At 51.1% G+C, this 17,770-nt stretch overlaps 8 protein-coding genes across 8 annotated transcripts; 6 read left to right on the top strand and 2 right to left on the bottom strand.

Moving 5' to 3' along the window:
- Positions 1–911: 911 nt before the first annotated feature.
- Positions 912–2,055, top strand: PV05_12028 (uncharacterized protein; the record flags this gene model as incomplete). The annotated part of the gene is made up of 2 exons (XM_013455571.1): positions 912–1,797; positions 1,853–2,055. The coding sequence occupies exons 1-2, from the start codon at positions 1,662–1,664 to the stop codon at positions 2,053–2,055; spliced, it is 339 nt and encodes a 112-aa protein (XP_013311025.1). The 5' UTR covers positions 912–1,661.
- Positions 2,056–2,573: 518 nt separating this feature from the next.
- On the top strand, positions 2,574–5,434 carry PV05_12027 (precorrin 3B synthase CobZ; the record flags this gene model as incomplete). Its single annotated transcript, XM_013455570.1, has 2 exons — positions 2,574–4,020; positions 4,497–5,434. 2 exons carry the CDS (start codon positions 2,574–2,576, stop codon positions 5,432–5,434), a joined length of 2,385 nt encoding a protein of 794 aa, XP_013311024.1.
- A 606-nt stretch (positions 5,435–6,040) lies between these two features.
- Positions 6,041–7,214, top strand: PV05_12026 (uncharacterized protein; the record flags this gene model as incomplete). Its single annotated transcript, XM_013455569.1, has 4 exons — positions 6,041–6,277; positions 6,330–6,738; positions 6,800–6,847; positions 6,901–7,214. 4 exons carry the CDS (start codon positions 6,041–6,043, stop codon positions 7,212–7,214), a joined length of 1,008 nt encoding a protein of 335 aa, XP_013311023.1.
- A 48-nt stretch (positions 7,215–7,262) lies between these two features.
- PV05_12025 (uncharacterized protein) lies at positions 7,263–8,321 on the bottom strand (the record flags this gene model as incomplete). The annotated part of the gene is made up of 1 exon (XM_013455568.1): positions 7,263–8,321. One exon carries the CDS (start codon positions 8,319–8,321, stop codon positions 7,263–7,265), a length of 1,059 nt encoding a protein of 352 aa, XP_013311022.1.
- Positions 8,322–8,672: 351 nt separating this feature from the next.
- Positions 8,673–9,656, bottom strand: PV05_12024 (uncharacterized protein; the record flags this gene model as incomplete). The annotated part of the gene is made up of 1 exon (XM_013455567.1): positions 8,673–9,656. One exon carries the CDS (start codon positions 9,654–9,656, stop codon positions 8,673–8,675), a length of 984 nt encoding a protein of 327 aa, XP_013311021.1.
- A 477-nt stretch (positions 9,657–10,133) lies between these two features.
- Positions 10,134–12,483, top strand: PV05_12023 (uncharacterized protein; the record flags this gene model as incomplete). Its single annotated transcript, XM_013455566.1, has 15 exons — positions 10,134–10,346; positions 10,483–10,554; positions 10,600–10,688; positions 10,742–10,750; positions 10,800–10,849; positions 10,900–10,956; positions 11,006–11,049; positions 11,163–11,261; positions 11,318–11,390; positions 11,471–11,643; positions 11,694–11,810; positions 11,861–11,955; positions 12,013–12,122; positions 12,175–12,314; positions 12,367–12,483. The coding sequence occupies 15 exons, from the start codon at positions 10,134–10,136 to the stop codon at positions 12,481–12,483; spliced, it is 1,458 nt and encodes a 485-aa protein (XP_013311020.1).
- Positions 12,484–12,823: 340 nt separating this feature from the next.
- On the top strand, positions 12,824–15,914 carry PV05_12022 (uncharacterized protein). Its single transcript, XM_013455565.1, has 2 exons — positions 12,824–13,244; positions 13,306–15,914. Exons 1-2 carry the CDS (start codon positions 13,096–13,098, stop codon positions 15,683–15,685), a joined length of 2,529 nt encoding a protein of 842 aa, XP_013311019.1. The 5' UTR covers positions 12,824–13,095; the 3' UTR covers positions 15,686–15,914.
- A 27-nt stretch (positions 15,915–15,941) lies between these two features.
- On the top strand, positions 15,942–17,572 carry PV05_12021 (uncharacterized protein; the record flags this gene model as incomplete). The annotated part of the gene is made up of 2 exons (XM_013455564.1): positions 15,942–16,393; positions 16,468–17,572. The coding sequence occupies exons 1-2, from the start codon at positions 16,095–16,097 to the stop codon at positions 17,570–17,572; spliced, it is 1,404 nt and encodes a 467-aa protein (XP_013311018.1). The 5' UTR covers positions 15,942–16,094.
- Positions 17,573–17,770: the final 198 nt, after the last annotated feature.

Here is a 17,770-nt window from a genome sequence, read left to right as displayed (position 1 = left end):
AGCATCTTCCTCCTCTTTGCGTAGCTGTGTCTCCTCCGCTATCTCTAATATTGGACTTTGAAACGCATGTTATCTGGTCGATCATTGGTCGGGATTAGCTTCAGAGGCTCGTCTGGGGTGCGTAGGCATCTGAGTGGGAGACCCAGACCAGGAGGAAGAAGCGACGTGTGTCAGGACGAGGTTCGACCTCCCTGCGGCCAGAGGTTTTGAGTCGTCGTAGGGAATTGCATGCTTTACCCATTGCTTCCCATTTTATCTTGGTGATGTGGATCAATTTGTTCAGCGAGATGCAGGTGGTCAGTCGAGAGAAGAAAAATGGTAAGATGCCAGAAGTTGAAAATCACCGTAGGTGGGTGCTAGGTACGAATACCCCGAGAGTCGACTACACGATTTAATCACGTGACGGAGGCAGCGCCCCGAATAGCATCACGTGATTGACATTTCTGCTGCTTCTGAAAGGAGGCACTGGAGTCCTCCAGGCATCAGAACATCTTCAAAGCACTATCCACTTTCTTACACCATAACCACGTCCTCTGACCCCATCCGACGAGTCATCTACGCCGCCTACTGTCTTCAGCCTCGTTCCGGACACTGCGCCTCTGACCATATTAGTCCGCCTCACACCCTACATGCGCATTCAAGACCCCATCCACCCCACGCTTGAAAGTGAGACGACCGCCGCTCCGTCCTCTAGCCACTCCTCTTTCTCTCTATGCACCGACCGTCACTTCTCTGATGCCACTGCGATGGAGTGCCACCGTGGCTCAGTCTCAAATCTCCCACGAGCCGAACAGCAGCCATATCCGCAGAACTCATTGCCGTGGCTTCGAGCGCATAGCCTTGACTACGGCTCTTGTGATTTGAGAAGAAAGACGCAAAGACCTTACAACAGAGCCTGCAGACGAGACTGCGGAAGAGAATCATGAACTGCAGGGGGCATTGACTGTGACTGCGCCACGGCGTCTATGCTCGTGGCGGATACCTGTATGATGTTCTGAGTCTAAAACCAGTGCTTGTCTGAACAGTGCTGCTGCTGCGCCGCCGCCGTCTTGTCCATGCGGTGATGATGGATTCTGGCAGCAGACGATCTGGTTGGCGGCGACGAGGAGCAGACACAATATTCGCAGTGTCATGTTCCGCTGCCCAATCGTGAGTACTGATTTGGCTTGCCGCAAATAGTGAGTCTTGATTGGCGGATGGCCACCGTCTGTGTGACATTTATGGTAGGGATCCTATGGCCTGACACCACAAAGGCCTTGGGAAGTCAATTCGTCATCATCGTGGTGGCGGACTTACGCGCTTTCAGCGATCTAACGTGGGCAATGTCGCCTATGCACACGAGTACACGCAACATGATACTTACAAACATTCCGGCCGTGGTTCCAGCCAATACAAACCCCGTCCGGACTCAACAGCCGCTGCCACTACTCATTGCATCAAGGTAAGAGTAGCACACCTATCCTGGCTACGGGGTATATAGTGCATCATCGACTTGGGACCTAAGACGATAAGTGGCCAGCAAAGAAAGTCATGATGGGAAAACGTATCTTAGCACTAGTCTTGATATCACATCAAATGACAGCACCAGGTGTGAGGGCTTGTGGGATAGCATTGGGTTGCACCATATCTTGTCTCGAGATGTATATATACCACTCACGGCAATGGTTCTCTTTCATATCTTTCAGTACTTCTCATCAGAAAACGCCACAGACGAAGACTTCCTATCATCAGATCTTGAACCGTTCGACGAAATGTCCGACTCGACCAACAAATCCCACGCCACCGGTGGCTCCATTGGTTTGTCTCATACGGAGCCTTACCACGTCCTTCATGCTGATGGTGTCCCTCACAGTGCCAGAAACAGCGCAGGAGAAGCTCCCCAAGGGGGTTGAACAATCCGTCCCAGATTCCGTGCACGATACGAATTCATCTGTTAGCCATGCTACCGGTGAATCGATGGTGCCGGAAGAAATTCAGAAAATTGCTCCAGCCAGCCTCGAGAAGGCTTTGCCGGAGAGCATCCATCCTACCGAGGGTTCAAGTATCGACAAGTAACATTGTCGACGGGTATGAACGTCACCTTAGCATCGGCAAGAGATTTATTTTGACGAACGGATGACGGTTCCCGCCAGCGGTCAGCTCTGCGCGTTCTGGCCCTCAGACCATGTTGTGACATATTCAATCACAAAAAATTCAGATAGCTACTGGGGAGAAATGAATTAGCAACCACGGTTGTATAATGCGATGCACTGACCGGATCATTTAATGTTTGACTGTCTTGCTCCCTGTTTCCGCACTAGCGCCAGGTTTCGTTTCTCCATGACTTCGTTACATTTGTGGAGAAGGGCTGATTCATTGGGAACAACAGCACTCAAAAGTCTCCAACGTGGCACGTCTCGCCAATTCCGGCGTTGGCGAGTGAGGGCTAAGACTTGCACAAGAGTTATCTAAAGGAGTCCTCAACACCATCCTGGCACCGGACATGTAAATAGAGAAAGACCAAAGCACTCTGACGCATGAGGTTCTCTTAATTCTCCCTTCATTCACATCTTTCACGATTTGGATCTCCAAACATGGAACAGCATTTTGACGTGATCGTGGTGGGAGGAGGTAATACAGCGTGTTGTGCGGCGTTAGCTGCTTGTGAAGCTGGAGCTCGCGTTGCCATCGTGGAAGCAGCTCCTAAACACGAGAGAGGCGGTAACAGTCGGTTTGCAGGCACCGCATGGCGATTCCCGCATAACGGGAAGAAGCATCTTGAGCCACTGCTTGCCCGGAATTCCCTGGGCGACTTCGATCGATGCACTATGGGATCGTATACTGCAGAACAATTCACACAGGACATGCTGAAAAAGTCTGGAGGGCGGCACGACCGGGATGAGATTGCCACGATCGTCAAACACGGCTACGATACCATCAAGTGGATGGCAGAGCATGAAGTACCATTCATTCTACCTCTCAACATGTGGGTTCATAGGGAATCCAGCGAGGTCGTTGGACTAAATCCCGGTGTGCCCGTCATCAACCAGGACAACGGTCGCGGCCTTACAGATGCCATGTGGGCTGCCGTTGAGAAGACAACTATAAGTGTTTTCTATGCTTCGCCAGCACACGACTTGATCGCTGAAGGTGATAAAATACTAGGCGTCCGTGTAAGGCGAGAGGAGTGTTTCGTCAACTTCTATGGAAAGGTTATCCTGGCTTGCGGCGGGTTTGAAGCTAATCCCAGAATGCGTCGGCAATATCTGGGAGAAGGCATGGAACTATCCGTGGTCCGTGGCACCCGATTCAACACAGGAGTGATGCTTGAGAAAGCCATCAACGCTGGAGCTCAGGCTCAAGGCCATTGGGGCGGCTACCATTGTGCACCTCTCGATATTGACACCCCGAAAGTGGGTGACTTCAATATCCTCGATGCTTGGGAGAGGTATTCTTTTCCTTATTCCATTATGGTGAACACGGCTGCGCAACGTTTTGTCGATGAAGGAGAAGACGAGCCAAGTCTGACATATTCGAAGATGGGTGCCGCCATTGTCAAACAGCAGGATGGTAAAGCCTTCCAAATCTTTGACCAAAAAGTCCTGCATCTTCTCGAGCCAAGATATAAAACCCACGCTACTCCAATTGAAGCAGATTCGATCGAGGTTCTGGCTGAGAAGCTCGGTCTAGAGGCGAGGGCACTGCGGAAGACCGTCGACGATTTCAACGCTGCTACGCCAAAGGGCAGGCCATTCGATCCATTCCAAAATGATGGGTTATCTACAACCCCTTCGCTGTTGCCAACAAAGTCCAATTGGGCCCTGCCTTTGGACAAGCCTCCTTTCGTGGCATACACCGTTACCACTGGCATTACATTCACATTCGGCGGCATCAAAACCGATCGCAAGGCTAGAGTTTTGACAAATGAGAACCGTCCCATGCACGGCTTATATGCGGTCGGAGAGATCACAGGTGGATTTTACTTTGGTTATGCAGCAGGGGCGTCACTCATACGTTCATCGGTTCTCGCAAAAATAGCTGGTGAGGAAGCAGCCAGGGAAGATCCAGCAACAAAGTCAAAGCTCTAGCCCCAACTATTATGTGTTGTGCAGTGAATAAAGGCTGTTGCCAGATAGCTCCAAGTGTCACGTCTACTTTATCAGGCTGCTGCTTACGACCTCATATGATCAATGTTGGAGGCTTCTAAGATCTCCTACGGGTATCAGAGGAGTCTCCACAGCCCTCCACGCGTCTCCTCCAACCATCGAAGTCAGCATTTTCCCAGGCCTCTTTTGTAACCATTGAGCATTAATATCGATTTAGGTAAATGTCAGGAAGACTTGATACCAACCGAGCAGACAAAACACAGGATTAAAGCACGAGTGTGTAACTTACATTGCAAGGGTTCTTGATCTCAAAACTGCAACGGGTCTAGACATTCCGAAGTTGTGGGCGAGAAAGGGAGAACTTGTTGACAATGTCGAAACAGGAGAATGGCCCCGTCGAATCTCTGCCAGGCCCTCAAGGAGATGGCCAGGTTTATGTTAAGGTGTCGGCGCTAAATGGCGGGTTTGTGACGCTGCCAGAGAGACTCTTCGTCACAGACGCCGACCCCGAGAAAACATCGACCGTACCGTCCATGTGCTTTCTGATCGAACATCCGGTGCCGGGATCCGACAGGCCTAAAAGAATTGTCTTTGACCTGGGCATCAAACGCGACCTCTCTTCCTATGCCGCAGGTATGCAAGGACATATATCCAAGAGACAACCTATCGTGACCTCTCCTGACACCAAAGATAGCTTGGCCGGAGGAGGTCTAAGCGCCGCCACAGATATCGACTATGTCATGTTGAGTCACGTCCACTGGGATCATATCGGAATGCCATCGGACTATGAGAAGGCCAAATTCATTGTTGGATCGGGTACCTTTTACATCCTTGAACATGGAGCACCTCACTATACCAAAGATATGATGGAAGTAGATCCTCTCCCCGTTGACCGCACGTATGAGCTGCCACCAGTACCTACGTCCACAAGAAAGCATACGGCGTCCACTCAGCAAACACAGCACAGGTGGCAAAGTATCTCCACTCTGCCGAACGCTGTCGACTTCTTTGGTGACGGTAGCCTCTTTCTCATTGACAGCCCTGGTCACCTTCAAGGACATACCAATGCGTTGCTTCGTGTGAGACCGGGAAAGTGGGTTTACCTGGGCGGAGACTGCTGCCACGACGCGAGAATATTGACCGGCGAGAAAGGAATTGCCACGTATGACGATGGACACGGAGGCATGCGAAGCGTTCATTCTGAGTTACCGGAAGCTACTGAAACCATCAAGACTATTCGGAATTTCCTTGAAGTCAATGGCGAGTCAGTTGAATGGGTCGTTGCGCATGATCTGGGATGGGCGAACGCCAACAAACATCGATTCTTCCCGCAATGGATGTATGCATAGTGCAAGCTGTGAATAGACCCATTATTGCAAGAAGGGCCCAAAGATAGGGTGAACATCCGAGCTACGATGAGAATAAGAATGTTGCGACCATTCCACTGAATATGCCTGGCTGCATGCCAAGTTTCCTCGTGTACCCCTTATCACGAAAGAGCCTTGCTGACACAATAAGCTTGAAAACTTGGTCCGATGGACATCCTCGCCCTCTCGAAATGCTTGAGATGCGTCGTTGCACGCCTTGCTTGCCACCGCAGTCGATTGCCGCTCCAAGCCCGCCTGCTCAAGCCCAAGTAACTACTTCGAAGGCATTTGTCCATTGGAGAAAGTCCCAAGAGCGTTCCGGCATCCTGAATTCTCCTCGGCTGAACACTTGTGGAGATGACCCCCATCATGCCCCCATGGATGCATCTCCATCTCCACCATCTGATGCGGAGGTTTGGAGAACGGCAATCGACCCATCTGAAGGAAGACGGGCTCTTTGAAGACTACTCCCAGCACGTTTAGTCGATTTGAACTTGATGCTCAGGTGGCGTTAAAGCCAAGGGAAGAAGCATAACAACAGCTTTCGCTAGAGCAAGTCGTCGCCGCTCTGTCACCAACTGTGGAAAAATGCCTGAACTTGTCCAGAATGGCACGTCTGCTAAGGCGATGCCTCAGGTGGTATATGGCTTCATCGGCCTTGGAAATATGGGATTTGGCATGGCCAAGAACCTGAGGGCATCGATGCCAAAAGCTTGCAAACTATGGGTCTGCGAGTTGGACCCGAAAAGGAGGGACGAGTTCATCTCGTCCGTGGACGGGTTGATCGAGGCTGCAGACTCACCGAAAGATGTTGCAAAGCATTGCGTATGTTCATTATTAGGCTCCTGGGTTCGAGTCTGACCTTTCCGGCCATCAGGACATAATAATCACAAGTCTGCCCCATGGCGAGGCCGTACGAAAAGTGTTCACGGATCCATCCACAGGGCTGTTATCAATTTCCAAGGATTCTGACAAGCACAAATTCTTCCTCGAAACATCAACGATTGAAGTCCGAACGTCAAACAAGGTTCTGGAAGAGGTGAAGAAGTCCGGATTAGGCGATTTCATTGACTGCCCTGTTTCTGGGGGCATACCGGCTGCTCATCAAGGCAACTTAACCTTCATGGTCGGCGGAACTAAGCAGCTCCTCGAGAAAGCAAAGCCTGTTCTTGCATCCATGGGGAAAGAAGAGAATATCATCTTCTGTGGGCCTCCAGGTGCCGGGCTGGCCACAAAGCAAATCAACAACTATGTCGCGAATGTCTCATACATCGCCCTGTGTGAAGGTTCGTCTGCATTGGATATCCAACACCATTAGCAACTTGAGGAAGGCTAACATGCTGACAGGCATGAATACGGGGATCAAATACGGACTTGACCCGAAAGTGCTTGCGGGTGAGTGGTCCAATACAGTTTGACTCAGGCTTTCAATCACTGACACTGGCCAGATGTGATCAATGTCTCGAGCGGCATGTGCTGGAATTCCCTACACATGAATCCGGTCAAAGGAGTGCAGGCTGGCTCGTCGGCAGCGCGCGACTTCGAGGGCGGCTTCAAGACCGAGTTGGCCAAAGGCGTGATGGACATGACCGTGCAACTGATGGATGATGTCGGGGCGAAGCATGTCATGGGGAACGTGGTGACGGACGTCTACGCGAGGGCAGTAAAGCATCCAAGATGCGCAGACAAAGAATGCAGAAGTATTTACAGGCTCTTTGCAGAGAACGACGGAAAAGATCTAGGAGACACCAAGATTGTCTAGGCGGGAATACTATTCAGAGGATGATTCTGTCGTCCATTTCAATCCTTGTCAAGCCAATTTGATGACCACCTTTCCCCACTGCTTCTGACTCCAGAGGAACTCATATGCCTCTTTTGCCTGTCCTAAGGAGAAGACATTCTGGTCGAGTATTGGTTTGATCTTGTTAGCGGCCATGAAATCGTTCATGGCGAGGAATTGCTCCTTGGATCCCACGTTGACCCCACGCACAATTGACAGAGTGGTCAAACAATCTGCGAAAGAGGAGGCAGATGCCGCGTCCTTGCCGCCCAGAAAGCCTATCAGAGAGATCAGTCCTTCGATCCTGATGGCTTTCAGTGACTGCTGCATAGAAGAGCTTCCTCCCACTTCGATCACATGGTGAACTCCTTGTCCATCAGCAGAGAGTTTCTTAGCAGTCGCCCCCCAATCAGGATTTGTTTTATAGTTGATGACGTGGTGCGCACCCAGGGCTTTCAGTTTCGTTTCCTTTTCAGCCGACGATGTTGTTGCTATGACAAGTGCTCCGGCAGCTAGTGCAAATTGCATGGCGAAAAGGCTCACTCCGCCAGTCCCTTGTACCAGCACTGTTTGCCCTCTTTGCAAAGCTCGACTCTCCAGCCCATATAGCGCATTCCATGCTGTCACAGCAGCACACGGCAGAGTCGCTGCCTCAAGCGTGGAGAGATGCTGAGGGATGGGTACAAGCCCAGTCTCTGGAAAGACTGCATATTGTCGAAGAACGCCATCCAGATATGTGCCGAGCGTCGTCACTCTCTTGTCAGGTGTGAGAAGACCTTTCTGCCAACCCTGGTGAAACAACGTGCACACTTTGTCCCCTACTCTGAATTCGCGGACATCCTGGCCCAGAGCGATAACCACTCCGGCGCCGTCGGAAACTGGAACGACATCCTCCTTCACCGCCCACGGGTAGTTGCCCTGAAGTATCGCAACGTCACGGTAATTCAAGGATGCTGCTTCCAGGTGCACTAAGCAATCACGCGGTCCCAGCTGAGGTATTGGACTTGATTCCTGATACTCGAGGCCCTCAAATCCATTGCCTTTGCCAGGCCTTAAAATCCACCTGGAGCTTGTTGCAGGTGGCGGCATTTTCTTGTTCTGATGATTATGACGGCCTCCGTGCTGTAGATAAGTCGAAAGTGTAGTAAAATGTGCTTCCGGCAAAGTGTACTCATGGCATAATGAAAGAATGAAGTGGTTGGCTTGAGCGAAGTCGATGAGGCTTAATAACATCCATAGCATAGGGTGTTGGGGTAAGAGGTACCTAGGTAGGGAACTGGCTTTCGCGATGATTGGGCGATTATGGGCACCTTGGTGAACGTCGGGCTTGTTGTTTGCCCATCTTGGCTCCTAATTTCTAAGCCTTCTAGGCTACAGTACAAAGCTGCTTAAGCGTCTGCTTGTAGGTCGTGACCACAATGCGTCAAGTGCTTGTCTAACTTAGGTACCCTTGATAAGTTTTTCCAGTCTATTAACCACCACATCGTCGACTTCCAGAACCCCACCTGCCTTGATCTCTGCTCGTCTCCGATTTGAACGCTCGAAAGGCATTCTCAGAGCATTCCCTGACATGGACGGAGCTGAGTGGAAAGCCTCTACCAGATTTCCAACCTCTCTTTTGAAATCGCCCATCGGTCTGAATTTGGCAGGGTCAATGACCATGATAAAATATCCAAAATCTTCCAGGTTAGGAGGCAACGCGGGAGAGCCAGCGAGTATCCCCAGAAGTTGGACGGCAACAGCCAGGCCACTGCCTCTTGCCCCTCCCCAAACTGTCAGAGCACCCTTCAACGCCTTCTCGGGATCCGTGGTCATCTCCCCATGCTCATCATAGGCCGTATCCGGGGGAAGCTGTTCGCCCTTCCGCCTGGCCAACATAACTTGCGCATGGATGATCCTCGATGTGCCAATGTCGTAAATGATGGGAACGCCTTCGGTCGGCACACCTATGCAGAACGGATTCGTACCCACAAGAGGTTTGTATGTACCTTCTGGTGCTACCCACGGAGTACAATTCGAAGCGATGATGGTAACGAGGTCTTCCGCCGCTGCCATTTCCGCGTAATATGAGAGCATGCCGGTGTAGTAGGTGCCATTGGCTCCTACAGCTGATACTCCGGAAGCTTTGGCTTTCTCAATTGCAATTTTTGTTGCTTTGTGAGCCACCAGATATCCGAGAGTGTCATGACCATTCAGTTGTGCCGAAGTTGGTGACTCCCTGGTTACTTCGATATGAGATGGTGGCTGTCTTCCTCCCAGCTTATCCGCAATGCTGAGAATTCGTGCAAGTCCTGCAATGCCATAGCCACGGAGCTCACTGTCGATGAGATGGTGAGATATAAGAGCTGTGTCTTCCGAACTGTACCCTAGCTTTTGGAGGGCCTGGTTGGCTAGGTCTTCGGCCTGTTGGACACTCACTCGCATTTTGAGGTCAATGAAACAGTCTCGGCAGAGCGATGGTGAGTTGGCACACGCTTGCAGCTGATCGCTAAAGACCGATTGGTAACAGGAAGAATGCTCTGAGATGTCTTGGACTCTTGACTGCCTTTGCACTGCGGGGTCGACCCTTGTTTGACGGTGCTTCTTCATGGAGATGGTTTGGAGAAGGATCTCGGCTCCTTCGACCCCGGTTAAGTTAGTGCCGTGGAGGTTACGGAAAGGGGTGCTTGTCCACTCTTGTCGTTCCCCAGACTCCAACAAGCTGCGGAGAGCGTGGCACAGGCGGAGGCCATCACACCTATCAGCAAGTCGACGACCGAATGGGTCTGGCTGTCCTTTGCATAAGTAAATAGGATCGCTGATCTTGTTCCCTAGCTTCTCTGCCACTTCCCACCGCCCTTCAATCGTATGGCACCTGCACTTCCTCTACAAATCCTTGGTAAAGACAATCAACCTCACACCATGGGCGGCCTCGATACAGAGCACCTTGAGACCAAGACCGAGATCCACGATCTTGCAATCCATCGTCAACATGAACAAGAAGCATTGGCAGAGCAGTTGGCGGGCGAAGACAAGAAGATCAAGCGCATTGTGCGCAAGCTTGACTTGCGGTTGGTCTTGACTCTCGCTATTCTCTATGTGTGGGCTTTTATCGACCGAGGAAATCTGGCCAATGTAAGTTGCATAAAGCCTGTGGGCAGAAGAAAGTGACACGGCCTGGACGGTCACCACGGTCTTCCCGTGGCAACACACTGGCAATACCCTGAGGCTCACCGTGTACCTCGAAAAGTGCTCGCTAATTCCTCAATAGGCTAACATCGCTGGCATGGGTGCGGATCTTGGTCTTGTTGGCAACAACCGTTATTCTATCCTCGCAATGATAGTAAGATGAACCCCCATATTTTGGTCCACACTCTGACACTTCCAGTTTTTTGTCGGCTATATCCTCATCGATGCACCGGCCACATTCATTGTTCGAAAGATTGGCGCAGTCGTCTGGATCCCAACAATTGTCGTGTAAGCGGAATCAATCCCTAGATGTAATAGCCATAGCTAACACTCGAGTGAAGCTTATGGGGGTATGACCCTCTCGTGCTGATCGCTAGACAATGTGCTCACGTTCCCTAGAATTATCACCATCGGTCAAGGCTTCTGCCATAGCTGGGGTGCGCTCCTAGGTACTGTTTCCTGAACTATCCGTGGTTCTCTGTACTAATGAGCGTTACAGCCTGCCGTGTTCTTCTTGGATTTCTGGAAGGAGGGCTCATCCCAGCGGCAATGTTTCGTAGGTGGCAGAGTATTCTACTACTTAGTTGACGCTAACAGACTTGCAGTGATCAGCGTCTGGTATACTCGATATGAAGCCCACACCAGGTTTGTTACCATCTTTCTCCCTTCTCCCGAGGACAAGTCTGACAGAACAGACTTGCATCATTCTATGTGGTCGTAAGTGCACCCATTTAGTATCCCGATGTTTTTTAACTCGTTCAGGGAATCGCTTCCACTGGCGTTTCAGGCCTGCTGGCATATGGCATCGAGAACATGGATGGTGATGCTGGACTGGAGGGGTGGCGTTGGATCTTCATTATCGTGAGTAGAAACCCTCATGCCGATGCTTGTTTGCTTTTGTTGCTAACAGCAGCCAGGAGGGAATTGCCACTTGTTTCTGTGGTATTGCTTCCTATTTCTTGCTAGTCGACCTTCCAGAGAGAGGTGAGTGTAATCATTCATCAGACCGATTGATTCCAAATTATTATTCGGAAGCAGCCTTCTGATCTGGTTCACAGCAACGACGCGAGGTCTTTTCGGTCTCCTTCCACCTTTCCTCACGGCTGCCGAAGCCTCACTGATCCATGCTCGGATCGAACGAGATAGAGGTGACAGTACACCAGAGAAATTGACCGTGAAGAAGATGCTTGCTTGTGCAAAAGATTGGAAAGTCTGGGAGTTTTCATCCTATGTGCTCTTCAACGTAAGGCTTCCGCGGTTCTCAAGGCCGGTATTGACATGATTTGACTGCAGAATACCGCCCTGTACGCATTCGCATATTTCCTGCCAGTCATCTTGCAGAAGAGTCTTCACTACTCTACATCGAAAGCTCAGCTCTTCACCTTTCCACCATATGCTGTTGCAGTTCCGGTATGGAGGTGGAGAGATCCTGCCACAAAGACACGGGCTGACATCAACAGTGGATTCTCTTCTGTGCCTGGATTTGCGACAGGCTCAAGGTCCGTGGTCCAATGTTGGTCTTCAATTCGATGCTGTACATCATTGGCGTGTTGATGTAAGCCAACTCTCGCACTCTGCATGACTCCGAAGACCACAGGCTTACAATCACCAGTACCGCATACTGTAAAAGCCCCCATGCGAGATATGGAGGTGTCTTCATCGGCGTGATGGGGATTACAGCCAATATACCGACCAACTGGGCATATCAGCAGAACAATGTTGGTGAGTTTCATGTACTGACATCTTTGAAGGCCAACAATTGATTCTGGGGTAGTTGGACAGCCAAAACGTGCTCTGTGTGCAGCCATGATGACGACCGGTGGAGGTATCGGAGGTATCATTGCAGGCAACATCTTTCAAGCCAAAGATGCGCCCGGTTACAGGCCTGCATTGATCATCTGCGTTGCGTTCCAGGTAGGCGACCCAAGCTGATGTTGTGCAACATCCATTGCTCACCACTGAACAGGCTTTCAACATTCTTTTGGTGGTCAAGAACTTTGTCTATTTCCGATGGGCCAATAGAAAAGCGGATCGTGAGGAACTGATCATTGAAGGAACGCCAGACTTCAGGTACACCTACTGAGTGAGGTTTGGAACAAGGGGTTGATCCAGGAATCAAGGGACCCACAAAAGGCCAGCGGTGTGTATTGAACAAGGCAAAGGTGTTCATAAAGCCAGTCCGGCTTCTAGTATGACGATGTATTTCTCTGTGAGACCCTGCTAGGCTATCTTCCAGTGTCATAGTGGTGTCACTGTATTGGATGATAGTGAGTGTGGTAGTGGTAGTGGTGTACGGTGGTGACAGTGCCCGAGATGGGTGCTTATGTAATCTGAGTCACGTGACGCCAAGTCTCCAGCACCGCCTGACTGACTTTCAGGGACGACGTCCAACTTACTCTCCTACTTGTACCTACCTGGTACCTCAGTAACCACATGTCTGGGACTTGCATATTTGCTCCCACGTGGGCCGCTCATTATCGAACGATCTTCCAGACGCAGTCCTGGTACGAGGAGCCTATGGCCAGCGACGCCAGAGACATGGCGACTTCTCAAGCAGGGTCCGTGCCCCAGAGGCGAACCTCGGTAATCTCAATGCCATGATCTCCAATTCCACCTGCTTCAAATACCTGCCTCACCTGCCTCCACCGAAGCTGTGGAGAGAGACATCGTCCTCCATCGACGTGCTCGTCTCTCCATGGAGTCCTCTGCAATTCCAAAGAAGACCTTGCCATGCAGGTTCTGCGATAGACACTTTCGCCGCCTTGAACATGTCCAGCGCCACGAGCGCACACACACAAAGGAGACTCCATTCAAGTGCCCTTGCGGAAGATCTTTCAGCCGAAGGTAAGTCCTGCTCCAAGTGGCCGTCTTGTCCACGCTCTCATCTGACACTGATTTGACTCAGAGATCTTTTGCGCCGCCACGAAAAAGCCGTCCACGATGGCAGGTCCTGTGGAAGATACGAGTCGCCGAGCCAAACAAAGTCAACATCGAGCAGTATTCTGGATCCTTCAAATGGCGCATCTACCACCATATCGACCAACTCAAATGAGCCAGTCGATCAGAGCGTCAGCTCACCTCAACATGCACTCCATTTGGGAGCAAGACGCGATCTTCCCATCGACCCTTTAACGGATTTTGCCCAGCTCGCGCCTGACCACAATACCGACGGCCCGGTCGGTGGAATTAGTACCTTGGGATTTCCCGCGGGAGGACTGCATGTGCAAAGTCTACCACAAGTCGACCAGGTGGCTGTGGAAGAGATTGGCTCTGCGATGGACACCGACATCTACAGCCAATTCGACAGCTTGAACGACTTTCTCGATCTCAACGATTTCTCGAGCTTGATTCCTCCGGACTATGCCTTTGATCTTGGCTTGCAAGATTTTGCTTTTGCCTCCGATCTTCCCCATAATCCCTTCCACGGCAATAGTCAAGTACAGAATGATTCAGGAGGTCATGGCGTGCGCATCGAACAAGACACGTCCTTTTCCAGGTTTGGTTCTCCTCTGCCCGCCCTGCACTTCGAATCTCGAGAGCAAGCATCCAAAGTTCCTGGTCAAGCTGAACAGAATGCAAACTTTCGGCGTGTGTGGAAGATATCCGGGCATCAATATCGCCAGGTGGTTACCAACATCCAGAACTTTGCCCATGTATTGCCCAAAGACTTCGTCATGCCGTCAAGGCACACCATGTCGAGGTTTCTCGAAGGCGCAATCAAAGGCTACTATGAACACCTTCCGAATCTGCATATTCCGACATTCTCGCCTTCAGATGTGGCTCCGGAATTACTCTTGGCCATGTGTGCGATTGGAGCATTGTTTCGATTCGAGTCGCACCGATGTCCGATGCTATTCCATGCTGCAAAGGCGATAGCCTCTGAGCAGATCAAGCGTCAGGAGAATGCTTTCTCTGGTGACGATGCACATATTCTTCGAAGGGAATTAACTTCTGCGTCGGTCACATTTTCAAACCCGAGTAATACTGAATTCTCTGCTCCATCGTACGATGCGGCAAAGAAAAAGGCAAGCGTGACAGATGCACAGGTGCAAACTTTGCAAGCCTTACTCGGCCTCTTGTGCCTCGGCGCTTGGGGACCGCAACAAGAGCTTATCAAGGAAGCAATCTCTCTCCAAAGTCTAGTTGCAACGATGGCTCGAGATGATGGATTCTCCAAGCTGAAAATGCCGATGCCTTCCGCGGCAGACATGTCAGACTGGCACTCCTGGGTCGTCATGGAGAGCCGAAAACGTACAAAGCTAATGACTTATTGTCTGCTTCAATTGATATCCGTTGCGTATCACATTCCTCCGCTGATTCTCAACTCGGAGATTGACTGCTGTCTTCCATGCTCCGCCAGGGAGTGGAATGCGAGTAACGCGCAAGAGTGGCAGGAAGTCCGAAGGTCGTCTCCATTCAGAGAAGTTCCATTCCAGGAGGCCTTCCAGACCATGTTTGAGAACGGAGGATCATCGCCAGCACACCTCTCCTTGTCTCCAATGGCCAATTACGTCCTGATCTTGGCGATTCTGCAACACATCTATCTTCGCCGTCAGACATTGGCGAGCTCGAAACACTCGTTAAGTACCGATGACATTGGGGAGATCAGTCGGGCCTTAAGATGCTGGCAGAGCCGATGGGAACAAGGTCCCGAGACCCATTTTGAGCCGTCATCGGCGACGGGGCCTGTTGCTTTCTCTTCTACTGCACTTCTGAGAATGGCATGGATCAGGCTTCATTCGGACCTGGGACCTTGCAGAAATCTGGCCAGCAGGGACGCTAGCATCATCGCCTCTGCTTTCAAAAACAGTCCTCCACTGAAGCGAGGGCCAGAATTGATTCATCCGGTTCTGCAGGCGGCTCACGCACTTTCTGTGCCGGTCAGAATGGGCATCAAATATGTCGCCAAAACACAGACATTGTCCTGGAGTGTTCAGCATTCATTTTCGAATCTGGAATGCGCAATATTCCTCAGCAAGTGGCTCGAACTGATCGCCGTAGCTTCAAGTACCGGTTCTTTAGACAAAGAGGAGCTGGTCCTGGTTCAGATGATACAAAGTCTGTTGAGAGAGACAGGTCTCTTTGACGATGACATGATGCACAACCTTTCGGATCGACAAGACCACAAACAAAAGATTCGCTGGCTCGCAACCGCTGTGGCAAGGATGTGGGCTGAGATTTTCAAAGGAACGCACATTTTCGAGATTGTCAATATCATAGGGGCGAGTCTGACAATGTATGCCGAGTCCATGGAGACCACATACACACCAGCAAATCAAGCTTGATTTCGTCTTGCTCGGAGTTTGCTGTGGTCGACAAGGACGTCGGTTTTCAAGATAGGAGCACATAGTTCAGAACCAAAATGCCCTCGCGATGCATACGCAAGGCCAGTGGTCGTGCATCTTACCAGATGTTCGCCGTCCAATGCACCAATGCTGCTCGTTAAAGCTATGAACGGTTTTCAAGCCCAATCGAATGTACAATTCCCGGAGGGGTTGAGGGAGTATTGGCTCGGCTGGTGCGAGGTCGGTTGGAGAGAATGCCTATGTTTCTCCAAAGGAGGGGAGCATGATGGGGGGAGTTGGTTCCCCAGAAGCATCTCTATCTGATATCTGAACGACATTGTCAAGCACAGACGACGCATACACAGTGTTTCCTAACCATTCACTTGGCTATATATTGCATCAAATCAACATGACTCCTCCTCACGCATCAGACGGAATTTCACCAGAGGTCAGCCTGACGCGACTGGCTGCGAGACGTCTTCGATCAATTGCGAGTGGGCAATTTTCACCAGAGGTCAGGGAGAAGGTCGTCGTGTGCTTGGTCGACTACCATGGCGCGGTCCAGACTGGTCTCTCGACTCCGTGGAGCGCCACCTTGATCAAGTATGCGACCACTCGCCCTGGTCCGGCTGAAGCTCATGCTTGGGGTACCAAGTCCAAAGTCTCGGCTGAGATTGCAGCCTTTTTCAACGCGACATTGGCTCATAGGTACGTGCATCCTTTTCTAGATTCGACTCGTCTCGACAGTCTGCATGCCTCTCTGTACCATCTAACGATATCAGTGCCATCCGTGACGACATGCATCTCGAATCCTGTTCTCATATCGGCTCGATCGTGATTTCTGCCGCCATTGCTCTTGCGCAGCGCGATCACTGGTCTGGGGAGCAGTTGGTTCGGAGTGTAGTAGCCGGGTACGAGATGGCTGCCCTCCTGGGTACGGCTATTCGAGCGAGCGGTAACTTCAATCCCCATTTTCGACCAAGCGGACTTGTTGGAGCCTTTGGAGCGGCATCCGCCGCCGTTGCAGGGTACGGCTGCAGTGAAGACGTCGCCGTGAGTGCACTAGGATTCGCTATGAATGCTGCTTGTGGGCTCAACGAGTGGGCTTGGGCTGGAGGGTTGGAAATCTTTGCGGAGATGGGCACTGCGAGCCGGTCTGGTGTTCAGTCATACGATCTGGCAGATGCAGGATTCCACTGCAGTGATACTGTACTCGAAGGCAGAGATGGCATGTTTCAAGCGCTCGGTGTTGGCTCGAGTGGTGTCGAAACATTTCGAGACTGGATTGCACGGTCTGATATCGGCAAATGCATCATGGATGTTCGTTTCAAACCCGTGGCCGGGTGCAATTTTGCGCAGACTCCCCTGGCTGCGGCCCTCAAGCTGCGACTGGACCGGCCACTTGATACTCGGAAGATCATTGTTACTGCCACGTCGCAAGCCGTCAAGTATCCTGGATGCGATAACTCCGGACCACTGGAAAATATCCAGCAGAGCAAGATGAGTATACAGTATGGTGTGTGTGCGGCACTCATATTTGGCCGGCTTGACGAAGAGGTTTTCAGCAAGGTTGGCAATCATCAAATCACGGAAATGATGGGAAAGTGCGAAGTGAAGGCCGACTCGCAGTTTGACCGAGAGTTTCAGAAAGGCTTACAGCCAGCTCAAGTGGAAGTGCTGTTGTCTGATGGCACCCGTCTGTGCCAAAAATTGGATGATGTGCCCTGGTTGACTCCGGATGATGTGAATTCGCGTTTTCGTGTCGAGATGGCTCAATCTCTCCCAGACGACAAGGCGGCGAGCCTACTGACCGCTTTGCATCAACTGAAACCCCCAGGACAAGTCCAAGATGTCTCCAAGATCATCGCAGAGATCGATGCGCGTTGAATTCAACTCCCTCCACTCTCCTTGGCGGTATTTGCAACAATGTCAAAACCTCGAGGCATGGAGTTCATGGCCACGCAAGCCAACTTTTCTGTCCAGAGGGTCAGATGTCCCACCACTTTGCCATTCCCGTACTAAGGCAATTTGTATGGGGCATACTTCACGCTTCTGCCGTCCGCAAGAATCCTACCAGGGCTTTGC

The sequence above is a fragment of the Exophiala xenobiotica genome (assembly GCF_000835505.1).
Source record: "Exophiala xenobiotica strain CBS 118157 unplaced genomic scaffold supercont1.7, whole genome shotgun sequence".
In the NCBI taxonomy this organism is placed as follows: domain Eukaryota; kingdom Fungi; phylum Ascomycota; class Eurotiomycetes; order Chaetothyriales; family Herpotrichiellaceae; genus Exophiala; species Exophiala xenobiotica.
Note: the sequence above shows the minus strand (reverse complement) of the source record. Positions and strands in the feature narration are given on the sequence as shown.

Excerpts from the sequence above, each read along its gene's own strand:
- PV05_12022 (XM_013455565.1), top strand. The coding sequence starts at position 13,096 with ATGGAGTCCTCTGCAATTCCAAAGAAGACCTTGCCATGCAGGTTCTGC. Across the intron at positions 13,245-13,305 it reads GGAAGATCTTTCAGCCGAAG|AGATCTTTTGCGCCGCCACG; the intron begins GTAAGTCCTGCT and ends GATTTGACTCAG.